We start from the raw sequence: 18,040 nt of genomic DNA, 5'->3' as shown, positions 1-18,040 counted from the left end.
CATTGCCTATATTTTTTTATCCTTTTACAAAGTAAAACAAAGTCTAGCCTTCTACATGCTTCTATTCAGAAGTGATTAATCATTCTACTGCTGTGTGCATATGTATACATATATGCATATGTGCATTATGTATACATACACACACAATTAATGGTTGATCCTCATTATTTTCAGATTCTGTATTTGTGAATTCAGCCACTCACTAAAATTTACTCGTAACCCCCAAAACCAGTACTCCTGGTGCTTTTGCAGATACACAGCACTGAAAAATTTAACTTTTGACCCGTGTTTTTCAGATGAGATGCAACAAAATGAAGCTCTGCATTCTTATTTCAGCTCTCATATAGAAGAGAGACAATACGAGGTTATGGAGACAGTATGAGACAGTACAGCATAGGGTGATAAACTGGTTCTGGAGCCAGTTGGACAGGGTTTAAATCCCAATTCTGACACTTACTAGTGGGGCAGCCTCAGAAGAATCACTTGATACTTCTGAATTTTTTCTGAACAATTTTTTTTAAAACACAACAGAATTGACCAGGGGCGCTCAGTCAGCCACTGGGTGGCTCAGTTGAGCATCCGACTTCAGCTCAGGTCATGATCTCGCCGTCCGTTGAGTTTGAGCCCTGCATCGGGCTTTGTGCTTGACAGCTAAGAGCCTGGTGTCTGCTTTGGATTCTTTGTCTCCCTCTCTCTCTGCACCTCCCCCACTAGCACGCTGTCTCTCTCTCTCAAAAATAAACATTAAAAAAAAAAAAAAAATTGACCAGGATGAGTTGTTTCCAGGATTTAAAATTTTAATCTATGTGAGATCTGAGTATGTATATGTATGTACGTTTTCCCTATGAGTAACGGTTTAATATTCACTAATTCATTGTTCACGTTGACTTTTTAGAACATCACTGTAAACAAGAATCATTTGTTCATTATGTATATTTGATAGCCTGATGGAAATGGCAAATTCTGTTCCAAAGGATTATACCAATTTATATCTGAACAATCTTGGATCATTTCATACAGCTTTTTCAGTATTCCACCACATATTCTTGTTACTACTGTGTATGAGCTATCATGTAGGAGTTGTACCAGACACTATGCTAAGTGCTTTAACAAGGATTTCATAACTTTGATAACCCTGTGTGGTGGGTACCATTGTCTTCATTTCACCTGTGATCTTTACCTTAAAGAGGCTAACACGGTCACAACAGCTAGAAAGTGAGAAGTAGGATGAAACCTAAATCTGAAACTCCAAAGCCCCTCATTGTTCTCTGCTATTGATGACAGAAACTGTATTACTGCCAAGAAGCAACTAAAAATAGTCAAGTCAGTCTCTCTCAACAGGATCTCTTAAATTTTTTTTTTAATGTTTGTTTATTTTTGAGAAAGAGCATGAGCAGGAAGAAGGGCTGAGAGAGGAGACACAGAATCTGAAGCAGACTCTAGGCTGAGCGGTCAGCACAGAGCCCAGTGTGGGGCTCAAACCCACAAGCTGTAGGATCGTGACCTGAGCCGAAGCTGGACATTTACCCGACAAGCCACCCAGGTGCCCCACAACAGGATACCTTATCGCAGCCAGCTTAGTGTACTACACTAGCACAGTACCAAAGACTTGTTAATACTGTTGACGTTAGGCTAGTTCTCTCTAAACCTCACTTTCCTGAGAGGAAATTTCTGAACCCTATATTCTTCATCTATTTAAAGAAGATAGATAAGGATACCTGTTATATTTCAAAGACTGTTAAGGTTCAAAATCAAACCAAAACTGTCTTGGCAATCCTAAAGTACTATTTAAATACAAAGTAGCAACAAGAATATGTGGGAGAATATTGAAAAAGTTGTATGAAATAGTCAAGTATTGTTATTAATTGGTATAATCCTTTAGAACAGAATTCACCATTTCTATCAAGCTATCAAATATCATTAAGCTAACTTTCAGGAAGTGCTATACATAATAATCACTTTTGCTGCACTATTTCATTACTAATCTTTGTAACATATAGCATCCCAGTGATTAAGAACCAACTCTATAAAAAATCATTAGCACTTTCTACAAAGGTGAGTGAAATTCTGAAAAATATTTTGCTCTGCTTTCCAAATTAATATGGGTTCTGCTAACTCTATTCCCAAAGGAAAGGATGAGGAAAATATTTCCTGTCTTCAACTTATAATTAGGGGACCATTCCAAATGATCCTTAATAGAAATATGCTTCCTATCTCATTCATGAAAATGTCAACTGCCCATTATATTTTCAAACTTGAGCATTACTTTTAAAATTTTACCCTTCGGGGCGCCTGGGTGGCACAGTCGGTTAAGCGTCCGACTTCAGCCAGGTCACGATCTCGCGGTCCGTGAGTTTGAGCCCTGCGTCAGGCTCTGGGCTGATGGCTCGGAGCCTGGAGCCTGTTTCCGATTCTGTGTCTCCCTCTCTCTCTGCCCCTCCCCCGTTCATGCTCTGTCTCTCTCTGTCCCAAAAATAAATAAACGTTGAAAAAAAAAAATTAAAAAAAAAAAAATTTTACCCTTCAATGGCTGCAAAATATGACCTATGTAGTGTTTAAAGAAAATGGTTCTAGCAAAGAGGGCAATTAAATAAATCCTACATGTCCACTGATTCTCATTATAAAATTAGAGATATGTTAACTCCAGGTGAGGGGGGTGGAAGGAATCTAATAAATTAAAGCCTTTGTGCTCTATTTGTGTACTTAATGCTTTCCAACCACGGTATTTAGGGTGTATTATTCCACACTGCCTACCAAATTTTTCACGTAGTAATTACACAGTAAATGTGTATTGACCGATACGGAACAGCCAGTACTGTTGGATATCAGGAGCCTTGGCCGATACCCAACTTGGGTTAGAGCCCCTTCCCTAACAAACAGTCTACTTACTCTTTTGCTGTACTTTGAGTACCTAACAATTTTTCCTGGCTCTGTATTTTTTCTCTGGAAAATAATTTCTCCCATGTAAAAATTAAACTGATTCTACACATTTAATACCTAGCATATTCCTTTTCTCTTGGTCTGCTACAGAATTACCTGAGAGTAGCATTACAGTATTCACACCCTGAAAAGTGTTCCAGTCATAAAACGCCATATTTTTCCAGGTTCTGGTTTCATAAGTTTTCTACTTATGTTCTCTAAATAAATCCTTTGTCAGAGTGGAGAAAAGTGGAGTCTAATTTTTATAATTTTTTTGGCAGATCTTGATCAACTAACGGAAAAGGTAAAAGATTTAGAGACACAGCTCAAAACCTCAGATATAGAAAAGCAGTATTTGAAGGTAATTAATTTTATCAAATTATAATATTATAAATGTTTTGTGAAAATAGCTGTTAAAAACAAATTTTATGAACACTATGAGTTTTAAGTATGCATCCTAAAAACTCCTGGGGTTACATAATATACTTAATATTTTGACCTTAACATTTCAGAGTTCATTATATTTATCGATGTTAAAAATACTGAAGAGCTACAAAAAAAAAAAAAAAAAAAAAAAAACAGACAAAACAAATAGGATTAAAGAGTAAATTTATTTTTTAATTTTCACAAATATAGCTCATTATTTTAATATATTTTCTTAAGTTTTGGGTCACACTGGGAATAGTGCCTTTTATTTCCTTTTGAAATTCTTTTCAAGAATAGCTCCCTTAAAGAAAGATACTTGCTATGCTTTATCTCTTAAAGAATCTATAAACAGAATGAGAGAGCATGAATTGGAGAATTAACTAGTAATCACTGGCTATTCTAAATGGTCACTAAAGTTCAAATGGTCCCTTTACCAGAGGCCTCTTATCCAGGTAGAAGTTCTAGAGTTTCCCTAATCCTAAATATATATACACACACACATACACATATATATGAAGTCGACTATTAAAAAAAATAGGTATTTGTAAAAATATAAATGAAGCCTAAACCAAAGAATCTTAACCAACATAACTTGTGTAGTGAATAGCCAAGTCTTTGATTACCTCAGTGAGAGTATCTGATATGCTTTTGGATAAAGATTAAATATCCACCCCCTACACACACAATTTAAGAACTGATAAATTCCAAAGACTAGGACATAATTTACAGAACAGTTTGATTTGTCAGTTAACAAGTTTGTTACTTAAAACCTTGTACAGTGATACCTTATTAACAGAATCCTAAGAAAATACTTCTGCCTATATAGTTTCTATTTGATTATTCAAGTTACTTTGGATTTTATGTTTGCAATTATCTCTTCAGTTCAAACCTAAAGAATGTATTTTATTCCTACCTATACCTTTTAAAGTTATCATGTTTCTATTAGGAGGAAATAAAAAAGCTGAAAAAAGAACTGGAAAACTTTGATCCTTCATTTTTTGAAGAAATTGAAGATCTGAAGTATAATTATAAAGAAGAAGTGAAAAAGAATATTCTCTTAGAAGAGAAGTTAAAAAAACTTTCTGAACAATTTGGAGTTGAATTAAGCAGTCCCGTTGCTGCTTCTGAACAGTCTGAAGATGAAGAGGAAAGTCCTGCTAATTTCCCCATTTATTAAGGACCACCTATAACTGTAGTTTTATTTATTAACTTTGTAAGTTAAAACTCCATCAGGAAATCAAGTCTCTGACCTACATGATTTCCATCTCCATATCCTGTACCTTGGAAGTTTTAGTAAAATTTACTAGATATCCAATTTAAAATTAAATTGGAAATTTACTAAAATTTAGTGAATTTTAAATTTATAATTTAAAATATGAAATTTTAAACATTAGAAAAGTATTTTTGAAGATTTTTAAATTATGTCTATCAAATGAGCTATGATGAATTTCTGTACATTCATAATATTTAAGTTTTTTAAAGAGTATGAGGGTGAACTTTAATAATTTTAACATTTAAAATTGGACTTTTACATATATTTACATACTTATATGTGTTAAGACTAATTTTATATATATGTACATGTATATAAACATGTTATGAGGTTACAGCTATATGTTTTGTTAAGTGTCTAGTAAGATTAAATTGTTTTTTAAATTCTTTAATCCTCAAAATTAATGATCCAGAATTGTTTAACTGCTGTTTTTAAATTACTACCCAGTAATGGTAGAATCCAACCTTTGTACAAGGTGGGAGATTACTATTACATTTTTTTAAGTTTAGTGGTTGAAATTCATTTGCTGCTTCTAAATAAAATCTTGAATAGACATTTGCAACTGGGAAATTCATTTCCTGAAATGCTAGAAGATGTATTGCTATATTAGACACTGAACCTTGAGATTTTTTACCTTCCCCACATGGCAGAATATTCAAGGTTTAAATATAATAAAGCTGTTTCTTAATTGCATTTCTAGTTTATACATCAAGTATGATATCTCTGAGTCTGCCAAATTTCTGATTATCTATTTTTGAAAGAAGATTAAACAAACTCTTAGTATCAAAGGCATGGTCATACTTGTTCAGGTTCATGTTGATAATAACGGGTTTTGAATTCATGTAAGTATCTGGAATTGGCCAGCATAAACCAAGATGATGGCGATGAACCTAAAAAGAGAAAAAAGGGTATTTAGATTTTAGATTTTATTACCTTCATTCACTTACAAATATTTCAGTGCCCACCATCTGCCAGGCACTATTTAAGGCTCCACTTTCTTACCCTTTTTTTTCATAGCTGTTCTTCTCCTGACATATTATATATTTACGTGTTACTGTCTATCTTCCCCATTAGACTGTGAGCTTCATGAAGGCACAGACATTGTTTTGTTGACTCTGTATTTCCAGCACCTGGAAACCTGCCAGGAACATAATCAGGGGCTCCATAAAAATATAATGGAGTCTGTTGCTGAGTGCAGAAGCTAGCCAATTGAAAAATACGGGCGGAGAGGCATTCTAAATATCATGGGATAGAATGGTGCTTTTTGCTCTGATTGCAGTTACTTAAGTATGGTTAGGACACATACAGTATGGGTATGCTTGGCAGCTGGGGGTGTACAGCAGTTCCAGAAAGTGAAGCAAGGGTCCTGTCATGAATAATCTTTATGCCACTAAGCAGTTTTATGTAGCAAAGTAACATTTTCACTTACTGTGAAGAATGGACAGAAAAGGGAGAAGACTGAAAGATAACATTTAGGAGGGTGATATAGTAAATCAAGCATGAATTTTGGCTTAACTTAAAATTAAATGCCAACTGGTTGGGGAGAAGTATATATTCAATAGATCAGAATCTTTAAGAAATAATTGTATGTAATGGAGAGAGGGGTTAAAAATGCTATCTAATGTTTTGAATTGCTGAGAGTTGGGGATGGTATGACAAAGGTCCAGTTTTGAACATTACTAATTTCAGGAACCTGTCCGAAATCGAGTAGACAAATCCAAGAGACAGAAAGGGCACAAAGTATAAACAAATTGATTCTGTAAATATTAACTGTCACCCTGGCACTTTTAACTCGAATTCTACAATCAAGTTTGGGAAATGTGGAGTTAAACTATGCTGATTATCTCAGAGAGCATTCATGTGCAACATCCACAAGAAGGGAATATGTAATGTGCAGTTTTTCCAGACATTTTCATCATCTTAATTCTGAAGGCCATGTAGGACAACCAAAGCCCCAGAGAATGAATGCACACTGGGAAACGTTATTTTATCATATAAAGAATGGTGGCATGTGAGATGAGGAAATTAAATTTCTTTACAACACATTAGAATTAACTGCAATTTGTACAGAGTATTCTCGTGCCACTTCTACTTTGTTTTAGGAACAAGACGAAATAATCCCACAAGCTATTTTTTGCCATTACCTTGATTAAACAGCCATCATTGCAATGCCATACTATTCCTTCAATTTTACCCTCTCTGCAACCTTCAAACCAGGATAATAGATCATTGTGCTTCAAGGTTGGTAGATTTCTTATTTGAAATGCCCCATGTGGTATAAGAAGATGTAATGGATGCTTCTTGCTTCCTAACCCTAAATGGTAAAAATTTCCATTAGGCACATAAAGGTTTCAAAAAGAAATGAGAACATTTACTTCTCCAAATAAAAAAGCCTTTTAAAGCCTTTTAAAACATTCAGGAATAAATTTACCAAAAAGTTTAGTTGGTTTCCTGGAAGAGAGATATACCACAAGTGATCTCATTCAGAAGTGTCACCTTACCTCATTAAATCTAAATTTCACCTTCATATACTCTACACTAGGGGTCAGCAAGCTATGACCTGTGGGCAATCCAACCGAACACCTGTTTTCGTAGTTTCAGTGGAACACAGTTATACCCATTCTTTTTTTTTTTTTTAAGCATTATATTTATTAACATAATTCCATTTGTTGTTTTTTTTCTTTTTAATTTTTTTTAACGTTTATTTATTTTTGAGACAGAGAGAGACAGAGCATCAACGGGGGAGGGTCAGAGAGAGGGAGACACAGAATTTGAAACAGGCTCCAGGCTCTGAGCTGTCAGCACAGAGCCCGACGCGGGGCTCGAACTCACGGACCATGAGATCATGACCTGAGCCGAAGTCGGCCGCTTAACCGACTGAGCCACCCAGGCGCCCCTATACCCATTCTTTTAAGTACTGTTTATGGCCTTGTTTCAGAGGTATAGCCTACAGAACCTAAGTATTTATTATCTGTACTTTTACAGACATCTGCCAACCCCTTCTCTATACCATTAGCCAAGTTCACTATCATTCAATGTTTGCCAAACAGCCACACTGGATCTCTGATAACTTGTATAATTACTATCGTAACTTCTTTATACCTGCCAATCAGTCAGCTTCTGATCTCTATACAGGATTTTCCTATTCCAGCTTTAATGTCCTTGAATCCAGCTTCATCTGCCTATCAACAATGTACTCCCCAGTGCCCTCTGGACTTCGACTCCATTCGTCATAGTGCAGATTCTAATGCTCATTATGCTATTCGGTGTCAATTCTTTAATTTATTCTTAGCTATTAATACTAAACTAATTACCTAGCCATGAAAAACACATAATTTTCATTCAACTCAGTTCACATAAATTTTAAAAAACAAAAAGTTACACTTGAATAATTACCTTTCATAAATAGCTCTATAATGTTATCATAGGAAAGAATGAGAAGTTAATTCAACCTTTTGAATTAATGGTTAGAGTCATGAATAAATTTCTCCATGGACATAAATAGAAATGGCTATAATTCTCAAGGCTATTTAACTCTTATTAGTCATTTCTTTAGTGTGTGTGTTTTAAGTTGAACCCAGGAAGTTTTTTATAATTGACAGTTACTGTAACTAAATAGGAAAAGGCTTCACTCACCATATGGGTTTCCATTAATATTTGTTCCGATAAGCTCTAGTGTTTGTTCTAGGAGATCTGATAGCGGCACTGCACTAATTTCCAAAAGACCAGGATCATCAGGATGATGCTTCAGTACCAGGGCAACTTCAAATTCATAATTAACTACAGAGGAATGCCAGCAATACTGTTTGTTGTTTTTCTCCACTGGTACCCAACCTATCAGGCAAAGAAAACACTATTACTACATTGCTGTTCTTTGGATTTAGATGTGAGGTAATTTTTACTTTTGTTGTAAATTCTCAATGTTTTTTGGATGTTTATCACACACAGATTATCATTTTTTAATCAGTGATAATGTTAACAGTTTTACTACTCAATCACAATCATTTTTTAATAATAAGGTTATTTTTTTATTCTGTTGAGGAATTAACCTGTTTGGTGATTCAGTACAGAGCACTCAGCATTCCTTTACCAGAAAATTTACCTTTTCAAGAACTGAAACTTATTTATTTTTTTGAAGATTTCTCTCCACTTTATCTCCAGTTTCAAGGACAACAGACCATGTATTAAGTGTTCCACAATTCACTGCACTGTTCCAATATTTACTGAATAATGTATTGATTCTACATGTATTGAACGTTATTGCTATTCCTCACCCAACTCCTGTTACCAGAATAGGATCCTTCATTGTGGACAATTCTTTATCAAACAATCACTAGGCTACATATGCCATTGTGACCGTCCTATCTTTGGCCTTCAGTAGTCATTCAGGTGACTATAATAATCTTTACTGGTCCATTAGTCTCCAGGGAAACCCAACCTACTTTTATCATAATCCTGCTTTAAAAATTTAAATTTGGTTCTGCTGCACCCCTGCTTAACAATCAACTTCAGGATGAACCTCAAACTCCTTTAAATGAAATATAAATCCCTTTAAGATCTGAGCCCATTCCACATCTCCAGCCTCAACTTTTATAATGTCCTCCAGGGTCATACACCCTGAACATTCCAGACACAGAGAAGCATTACATAAAACTTCCAAGACTCCAAATCTCTGCTCTTCATGGGAGTTTGCCTAAGCTGACCTTCTCTCTTCCCTGCCAGGTAACTTCCTGGTTCCTAAGCTTCAGTACAGATGTCCTCTCCCCTTAGAAGCCTCCTCTAAACACCACAGGCTGATCTAGAGTTCTTCCTGTTTTCTCTGACTATACCCTGTGGATGCTTTCCTTTTAGTTCTTAAATCAGACCAATATTGCATTTCCTCTGGTGTCTAAAAGATCAAGGTTCTGATCTTCATTTTTGTATTACTAGAACCTGAGTATTCTGCACATTATAGGTACTCAAGACATGCCTGCTGAACTAAACCTTAATCTGGGGTATCTTTCCATTCAGCACACTTTTGCAAAAATTTTCGCATCCCCAGAAACTATAGGTAGCAAACTAACTCAGAGAAGATTCTAAACCTGTGAGGACATTTTTAATATAAAACATCTTTATAGATTAATATAAATTAGATTCAGAAATTTTGTGTTATACAGATAAATACTATAAAGAACCAGATTAAAATTAAATTATGCAATTTCTGGATCTTTTGTTCTTTTTACAAGTAAAAACAAAAGCACATTTTAGAAAAGTTTTCATGATACCAGGAATGTGTCCATTTTCATCAGGCATCGGATTCCCATTTAATTGTTCTATTTCCTTCGCTGGTATCCAGCACTCTGGAACAGGTTTGAAGTCCTCCTCAACATTCCAAAAAAATTCTAAAATAGTTCAATAATTTTATATGTGGTGATGCTTTAAAAAAAAAATTAAAAAGACTGAATAAATTCAACGTGGGAACAGGTAGTAAACCCCATTCAGGTATCATAATTATTCTCCATCATCAACACCATGTGACTGCACTTATCAGGGTTAGAGTATACTAGCACTTTAAATTTTCAATTTTGAACCCACCACCATAAGTAAATAGTGCATAAAACTCTAAAGTAGCCAATGTTCCAGTATGTGTAGATTTATGATAAATTTTTAATACACTATAAGTGTGTATATATAAATATATACATGAAAGAGTGGATATATAATGATTAATGTATGTATCTACTTATAAAATACTTAGAGGCATTTTAACATAATAATTAAAAATACTGATAATCCTTTGAGATTTGTGCTTGATTTATAAAATTATGGACTTCTCTCTTAGATAACAAAACCAAAATGTGTTACTCTTTATAATATATATATATATAGAAATATGTATGTTTTAATATCAACATACTCTAATGAGTCATAAAAATGTTAGGAAAACAATTTAAAATATTTTTCAATAACAACCTCTTACATATAAAGATACTCAATTACAATTTTCTTCTTTTCCCTAAGTGCTTAAATTTTAAGAAGGATATAATGTGTAGAATACCACAGCAAGAAATAAGCCAAAAACTATAGATTTAAATCAGAAAAAAATGAAAAAAAAAAAAAAAGGAAAAGAAAAAGGCTCACTAACCTTTTGAGTTTTGTTTTGAATGTAGAAAATTTTTAAATCTTTTCTCAGCTAATTTGTTAGGTTTTCTATCTAGTCGAGCCCAAAGGTATGGCTGACCTAAAAAAATGATATTAATAATAAAAGGGAAAAGTATAAGAGGCAAACAATAAAACTTATCTTGGAAGACATTTCAGTATAAAGTTTTTCAATAAACAGTAGGGTGACCTTCCCTAGAAGCAGCAATCCTAGATAACAAAGGTAAATATGTATTCTAACAGACACCGTATGTGATGTATTCTTACCAGCAGTACCTGATGTAGTAAGACTGAAGTCTTTGGTTGAAGAATGGTAAACCTGAGATAAAAGTAAATATGTAACCCTGTCATAAGGACATTCCACTGCCATATTTTATTAGCAACTAGAATTTGTGAGCAAGCTACCTCTATACTAAATGGAAACATATCCAGATTATCATATTCACACTTTTCCTGAAACGTAACTGTGTGCTGTAAGGGTTAGTTCCCAAAAATCTGTAATTAGGCTGAGCTGTTTTGCATGGCTCTGATCCCTGGTCAGGGCATGAAACAGTGATTAGTGATTTGTAATCATGGACCTAAAAAGTTTCAGGCAGTGTGCCTGCATTCTTTACTTACAGCAGTGAGACTAATGAGTCTTCTACCTGGTTTTAGTAAGACTCCTGGAGGGCTCTGCGGTTGAGGCTGGTTACTTAGCAGGAAGATGCCTCTGTGACCAGCAGAATGTAAAATTCCTCAGCTGAGGGGTGCCTGAGTGGCTCAGTCAGTTAACCAACCGTACAATTCTTGATTTCAGCTCAGGTCATGATCTCAGTTTAAGCCCCACTTCAGGCTCTGCACTGACAGTGTGGAGCCTGCTTAGGATTCTCTCTCCCTTCTCTCTGCCTTTCTCTCTCAAAATAAATAAATTAAAAACAATAAAAATCCCCAGCTGAAACTCCATTTTGGATTCCATTACCCAAGTGTGTTCTCTTCATACATCAGTGGTTCCTGATTTGAGAAAGTGTGTCCCATTAGGACCTTGGGGGCTGGGAGCAATGGAGAGGGGGACCGGTGGGGAGGGTACCAATAGGTGCTTTCACCTGGTCTTCCCAGACCCTTTGCTGTGATGTACATCCTTACTTTTCATGCCCTTGATAATGCTGTGTACCCTTTACCTGCAATAAACTGAGGATTTGCAATCACTGTCATTTGGGGTCCTGTCCTGTAAGTCTTCTTTAATAATCCATTCATGCTTAACTGCCACTATTATACATCATACATAATGATGCATATTTAAGTTTTTTAATGTAAATATGAAAGCCTGAAAAATCTTTTAGTTTCTTCAAATATACTTTGAAATTATTGATTATAGTTTGTTTCAGACATTACGTATTACCTATTAACTATCCCAGTAAATAATATGAAGAACCAGATTAAAATTATATTGTCATTTCTGGTTGAACGGACCTTTTGTCCTTTTTACTACTAAATACAAAAAACTCATTTCACTCATACCCATTAAAATGGCTACTACTACCAAACAAACATTTGTGTTGGTGAGGATGTGGAGAAACTGCAACCCTTGTGCACTGTGGATAGGAACATAAATCATGCAGCTACTATGGAAAACAGTACGGCAGTTCCTCAAAAAATTAAAAACAGACTTACTATATGAGCTAGCAATTCCACTTCTTTGAATATATCCCCAAAAGAATTGAAAGCAGGTCTCAAGGAGATATTTGCCCACCATGTTCACAGCAGCATTGTTTATAACAGCCAAAATGTGAAAGCAGCCCAAGTGTACAATGAGGGATGAATGCCATATACATAAAACTATGTGGCACACACACAAAATTATGTGGTATGTACAAACATAATGTAGTATATACACACAGGGAAATGTTACTCGGCCTTAACAAGGAAGGGAATTCTGACAGGAATTACACCGCGGATGAACACTGAAATCAGCTTGTCAAAAAAAGACAAATACTGTATGATTCCAGATGTGAGGTATCTAGAACAGTCAAAACCATAGAGACAAAGTAGAATGGTGGTTGTCAAGGACTAGATGAGGAGGAACGGTAAATTATTTAATGGGTACTGAGTTTCAATTTTGCAAGATGAAGAGTTCTGCAGATAGATGGTGGTGATAGTAGCATTAACGATGAACTGTACACTTAAAATGGTTAAGATAGTAAATTGTATTATGTGTATTTTAATCACAATTAAAAATGGAAAAATATGCAAGTCAGAAAAGATTTCCTGATAACAGGAATGTGTCTAGTTTACATTTAACTGTTCTGTTTCTCTTGCTGGAATTAAGAGGTCATTTCACTATCCTCAGGAAATCACAAAGATCATTTCTCCTTTCAATGCATTTTTTTTCCTTAACTGACAATTTCTATTTTAGTTTCTAGCTCTTAAAAGGCATTAAATTGAAATCAATTAGATATTGCCAATAGTAATAAAAACTAAGGAGTTGGCAGCAGAATCAGTGGCATAAGAACAAGGTTTAGGATTAAACATAGGTTCCATCACCTATTCAGTCATTCATTAATTATATGGTCTTGGACAAATTATTTAAGTTCTCTGAAGATCGGTTTCCATATCTGTGAAATGGAGAGGCTACTGTGCAAATTAGAGATAACATGTATAAAGCATTTATCACACTGTCTGCCTTTAATGAGTATTAAATGTTAATTACCTTTTCCTCCCTCAAGAGAAAGATAAGTGTAACATTTGTGACTTTATTATTGTGCTATTATAGTTAGAGTGCAAAGGGTTTATGAAGGGTAAATGCCCCATTTCAGATATATATATAGTTTGTAAAGTGATTAAAGATATTTGTAAGGGTGCGTGGGTGGCGTGGTCAGTTAAGCGTCCAACTTTGGCTCAGGTCACGATCTCGAGTTTTGTGGGTTTGAGCCCCTCATCGGGCTTAGAGCCTGGAATCTGCTTCGGATTCTATGTCTCCCTCTCTCTTTGCCCCTCCCCTACTCGCACTGTCTGTCTCTCTCAAAAACAAACATTAATAATAATAATAATAATAATATTTGTAGTTTTATTTTACCTTTATAGTTAGTAATATAACAACATGTTCCATCCACTTTTTCTGTTGGGATTGCACTGTATATATCTGCATCTAATGCCTTGTGACTTATAGTTTCAGTTGCCAAAACTTTAAATGGCTTAAAAAAGAGAGAAAGAAAACTGGTTTAAGATCAACAGTCTCTACACCTTTACACATACTCCCACCTGAAATGTTCTTAATTTCACTATTTCTAAAATATAATCTCCTGCTTACCTTTCAAGACAATTTAAAAACATTTGTCCCATGAAATTCTCATGAATCACCCCTTCCTTTCTATCACAGCAATACCTGTTTTCTCACACAGATTTGCAATTACTCATGTTTCTTTATCCACCATAATGAGCTGACACCAGGAACCGTGTCCTATGCAGCACTGTATCCCTAGCACAGACTGTTCCATCATCCACTTGACAACTTGACAATTATTTGCTAAATGCCTTCTATGGGTCAAGTAAGCATTGTCCTCCACACTAGGAAATATAGAGGTTAATAAAAAAAGAATACCTGCCTTTGGTAGAACTTTCATTTGAATGAGTGGGAAAATAGTAACAGAATGTGTAATACAATGTCAGGTATAATTTATAATTGATGCTAAGAAGAAAAACAAATGGGACTCTTTCAGCTTTAGCAGTAAATTGCAAAACTTATGGTTTTCGTACTGTCAGGAAGAGCCGCCAAGACCAACAAGAATGGAGGAAAAGACAGTTTCTGCGATTCCTACCAACTTTTTATCTGTAACTTATTTTTATTTCTGAGAAAGACTTAAGCCACCATTTTACAGTATAAATTAACATTCAACTTTCATGTGAAAAATACTGCACAATACTGGTGTGTACAGGTTTAAAACTAGTATGTGGAAGTACTATTTCAGAGTCAGGTAGACTTAGGAAATTAGCACCATTCTGTTCCTGACTCAGTACTTTCAAGATAAAACAATGATCGGGGATTTATCACTAACTTCTGCAATTAGTAACAGACGATATCAATTTAACCTGTGGTAGCAGAAGAGAGGAGGTTTGGCCCAACAGCAATGTTTGTGTGTATTCAAATTTACCAAGGATCCTACGGAGGAGATTACTCTGATGGAGCTCTTGATGAGTCCCCAAATATTCCTTCCATAAGAATCAATTTTCAACCACTCTTTGCTAGCAACATGTCCAAAAGACAATATAAGATACCAAAGGGTACACAAAGTTCCCCGTCTCATTGAAGTCTTTAAACTGTCACTGGAAAAATAAGGCATGTATGTTTAAAAAGTAATAGTAAATGTCAACTGAGTGATCCTCTACAACTTCTGGGTGGAAGAACTCACTGGGATAACTAAGATGATCAAAGATTTCAGAGAAGGTCTGATTCGAAAATCCTGAAACTAATCCAGGCAAAGTGCACAGCCTGAGCAAAAATAGACAAGACTGTGCCCGGAGTGTTCACAGGATGAAACAGACTTTATTCAAATAGAGACTTCCCTTTAAGGAAGCAAGTCTGTCACAAACACACATGGCATTTTCTGCTGCACTGAGCCCAGGCACCTCATGGTAGGTCCAACAGGCACTTCAAGAGTAGAATGGACCTGATTAATGGGAAGCCTTGAATTACAGTTAAGGATTTGGATACTATGCTATAAATAATAGTGTAAGCTAATCTTAACTACAGAGGGACATGAACAGGGGCTTATTTTTCCGGGTGTAGGGTCCTTTTACAAACTACACGCCTCCACCGCCAACGTACAAAATTGAGAATCACAGCTAGAGTGAATCACTACTTGGTTTGTTGTGACTAAAAAAATACAAGTTTGGCAACTACTGCTACAGACATTTACTAGTTAACTGCAGGGTTTTGACTAGGGAAGACCCTAACAATGATCATTCTGGGTGGCAACAAAGAACGATTAGGCAGTGCCATAAACTGTGCATAAACTATTAAGAACTATAACAGCAATGGCACTAAAAAGGATGTTATAAGGTAAAAAGTGTCAAGGTGCCTACTACACGTCAGGTCCTAAAAATCGGGACTAGAAACAACAAGGCAGTCTCAAAACAAGAACACATGTGCAAACGATGTAAAGGGGGGTGGGAGCCTATGCCAAATGCACATGATGAATTTTGTATGATGAGTTCAAAGTACTCAATATCTGGGGATTCTGCCATCAAGGACTTTCCTACATATTAAAGAATTACCCTGATACTGGCTACTAATCATTCACCAGTACTTACTAAGGTCCCTCGATGTGTAAAACCCAGTGCTGAGAGAAACACCCAGCGATGGGAACACTAGTTAGAATCAAGCAGGTAATTACTGGTAACAATACGTGAGATCTGATCTTTAGTGACCTAATTAGGCTAGTTGTCAACACCACCACGGTTCCTAGGTTAGAACTGGCAAAGCAAGTCTTCTACAATCTCCACTTTGTCACCACATTCTTGAAAGTAGAAAGTTTGGACTGCGGTGATTATGCGAATCTTAAAGGGTCTTCCCCAAAAAGGTGGTAACCTGAGAAAAGGAACACTATTTAAGATGTGGGCTTTCAATTTCCACGAGACGGCAAGTTTGAATCGCCTCATCAGAAAACTTCTCTCGTAGATTCCCTCCCTTGCAACTAACAAGGTACGAGAACCTGGAGCTCGGGGAGTAGAGACCCGTATCCCAGACCTCCCCAGCGAAAATTGCAAAAAAGCTCCCGACCTGCAGGGCGGCTCTATAGCGCCCGGCAGCCCCTGCGCGGCCGCTCCACGGGGCCGCACACCTCGGTACCTGATGCTCCCTTTTGGTGGAGGGCTCCTCTTTCACCTCCGTCACAAACACACATGGCATTTTCCGCTGCACCGAACCTAGGCGCCTCATGGTGTGCCCAAAAGACAGTGCGAATGCTGAGCTCGTTTCCAAAACAGCACCCCGGCCAGGAGAGCGTCCCCTGCAAACAGCCGCCGTGCTCAAGCCACGCACACTGCGCGCCCTGAGCACGGCGGCAACGCCCCCACGTCCCCCAACGCCAAGCGTGGGGCGGAGACGCACGCGTAGAAGCGGCCACCTGACCGCGGCGCCTTCTGGGACTGGTAGTGCGGAATCCAAAGTACCTCCGTATGCACTCCCGCGAGCGTTGGTCCGGTGTTACCATGAACGAGATCCGTTTTCTGTGTTGTGTGTACTTAACCACACTGATGATAACTGATGTAACTGATGATATTTATGAAAATTAAATGATATCAAGTTATAAGTAAAGAATCATTTCAGATGGCGATTTAACACCATTCTGGTGAAAGCTAATTGCTTGTTTTCTTTAATAAGTTCCTCATTGAAGCATTATAGAAGTTTAGAAATATCCAGAGACATTTCAAGTCCTAATGGAAACAGATTTCCCAAGAGGAGTGCTAGAAAACGCTACAATTAAAACACCTGGGAAACCACCCCTCATAGTAATACAGTTTGGATTACGCCTCATTGTGCAGCATAGTATGGTCGAAATTGATTCTGATGTTCTTTCCTGAATGCAAAGTTTAGCATTAGACTAATCCAAAACCCGATTTCATTCTCAATTTTTTTCATAGGAATCTCATTTATCTTCAGTATGAGCTCCAAAAGAATCCAAATGGCTTGAGTTGTTGGGAGGCAGTCAGCTGCAGAGCTAAAAACAGCTTTATTTGACTTAGTGCTTAAAAGAATATTGGAGGGTAAGTGATAAATTAATGATTGAATAAAATATTAAATATTTAGTAATAGTAGCCTTTCTGTCTTGTTGAGGCTAGTAGTCTTTACCAGTGAAGTTTTGACTACTGCCATTTTTATTTGCTTGGACAAGACCCACGTCTCATTTCTATAATTGTGTTATCGGCAAGAACCGTAGAGTCCAGCATTTTCCTGACTTAGCCCTTGGAAGAAAATATCTATATATAAAAGAGGGTTTCCAAAGAATAAAATATCCACCCCCCCCCCCCAAAAAAAAGCGCTATTTTTTTTATTACTGGATTCACAGAGGAAGAGAAAAGAGATTTGCCATTTCAAAATATTTACTTCCTCTTCTATCTTTTTCTCCTAGGAAAACACAAAATGGCCAAATATATATAAGGGACAGGGGCGAATAGAACACCCGATGCTGGCTGTGAGCTATTGGGACCAGACACTTAGTATTGTATAGTTAAGCATCAGTGATTTTCTGTTCTTCCAGAGGAATCCTAACAAGCAGCTTGTTTCATGGGTCTCAAGGGAACAACAAT

At 36.4% G+C, this 18,040-nt stretch overlaps 3 protein-coding genes across 12 annotated transcripts in view; 2 read left to right on the top strand and 1 right to left on the bottom strand.

The window, feature by feature from the left end:
- CEP290 (centrosomal protein 290) overlaps positions 1 to 5,173 on the top strand; it is a 93,190-nt gene extending 88,017 nt beyond the window's left edge. For 3 of the 5 annotated variants that reach the window (XM_023256244.2, XM_023256243.2, XM_023256245.2), the window contains 2 exons: positions 3,201 to 3,280; positions 4,292 to 5,173. In XM_023256244.2, the coding sequence (XP_023112012.2) occupies positions 3,201 to 3,280; positions 4,292 to 4,522 (311 nt within the window). In that variant the 3' untranslated portion in view covers positions 4,523 to 5,173. 5 annotated transcript variants of the gene reach the window in all.
- Positions 3,512 to 16,714, bottom strand: CB4H12orf29 (chromosome B4 C12orf29 homolog). 2 transcript variants are annotated; one of them, XM_003989096.6, is made up of 7 exons: positions 16,581 to 16,714; positions 13,809 to 13,926; positions 10,743 to 10,838; positions 9,883 to 9,999; positions 8,255 to 8,452; positions 6,763 to 6,932; positions 3,512 to 5,508 (listed from the first exon to the last, which is right to left on the bottom strand). In XM_003989096.6, exons 1-7 carry the CDS (start codon positions 16,668 to 16,670, stop codon positions 5,320 to 5,322), a joined length of 978 nt encoding a protein of 325 aa, XP_003989145.1. In that variant the 5' UTR covers positions 16,671 to 16,714; the 3' UTR covers positions 3,512 to 5,319. The 2 variants fall into 2 exon arrangements, with proteins under 2 accessions (XP_003989145.1, XP_019690878.1); XM_019835319.3 differs by having other exon boundaries at positions 16,512 to 16,670.
- Positions 16,715 to 16,771: 57 nt separating this feature from the next.
- The window catches only part of CB4H12orf50 (chromosome B4 C12orf50 homolog), a 42,777-nt gene continuing 41,508 nt past the window's right edge, over positions 16,772 to 18,040 (top strand). For 2 of the 5 annotated variants that reach the window (XM_019835317.3, XM_045062141.1), the window contains exons 1-2: positions 16,995 to 17,279; positions 17,375 to 17,497. The gene's annotated coding sequence lies outside the window, so the exon portion shown is untranslated. Of the gene's footprint in view, positions 16,968 to 16,994; positions 17,280 to 17,374; positions 17,498 to 18,040 lie in introns of those variants that run through there. The other 3 variants (XM_045062142.1, XM_019835318.3, XM_045062140.1) reach the window with 3 other exon arrangements.

Source organism: Felis catus, chromosome B4 (genome assembly GCF_018350175.1).
Source record: "Felis catus isolate Fca126 chromosome B4, F.catus_Fca126_mat1.0, whole genome shotgun sequence".
NCBI classification, from domain to species: domain Eukaryota; kingdom Metazoa; phylum Chordata; class Mammalia; order Carnivora; family Felidae; genus Felis; species Felis catus.
The sequence above is the reverse complement of the archived record's forward strand: the minus strand, read 5'-3'. Positions and strand labels throughout refer to the sequence as shown.

Bases quoted from the DNA above. Each gene is read 5' to 3' on its own strand.
- CB4H12orf29 (XM_019835319.3), bottom strand. From the start codon at position 16,670: ATGAGGCGCCTAGGTTCGGTGCAGCGGAAAATGCCATGTGTGTTTGTG. The intron at 13,927-16,511 runs GTCGGGAGCTTT...CTCTTTTTTAAG, and splicing joins GCTATAGAGCCGCCCTGCAG to CCATTTAAAGTTTTGGCAAC. The intron at 6,933-8,254 runs GTGAGTGAAGCC...TTTACCATTTAG, and splicing joins TATTAATGGAAACCCATATG to GGTTAGGAAGCAAGAAGCAT.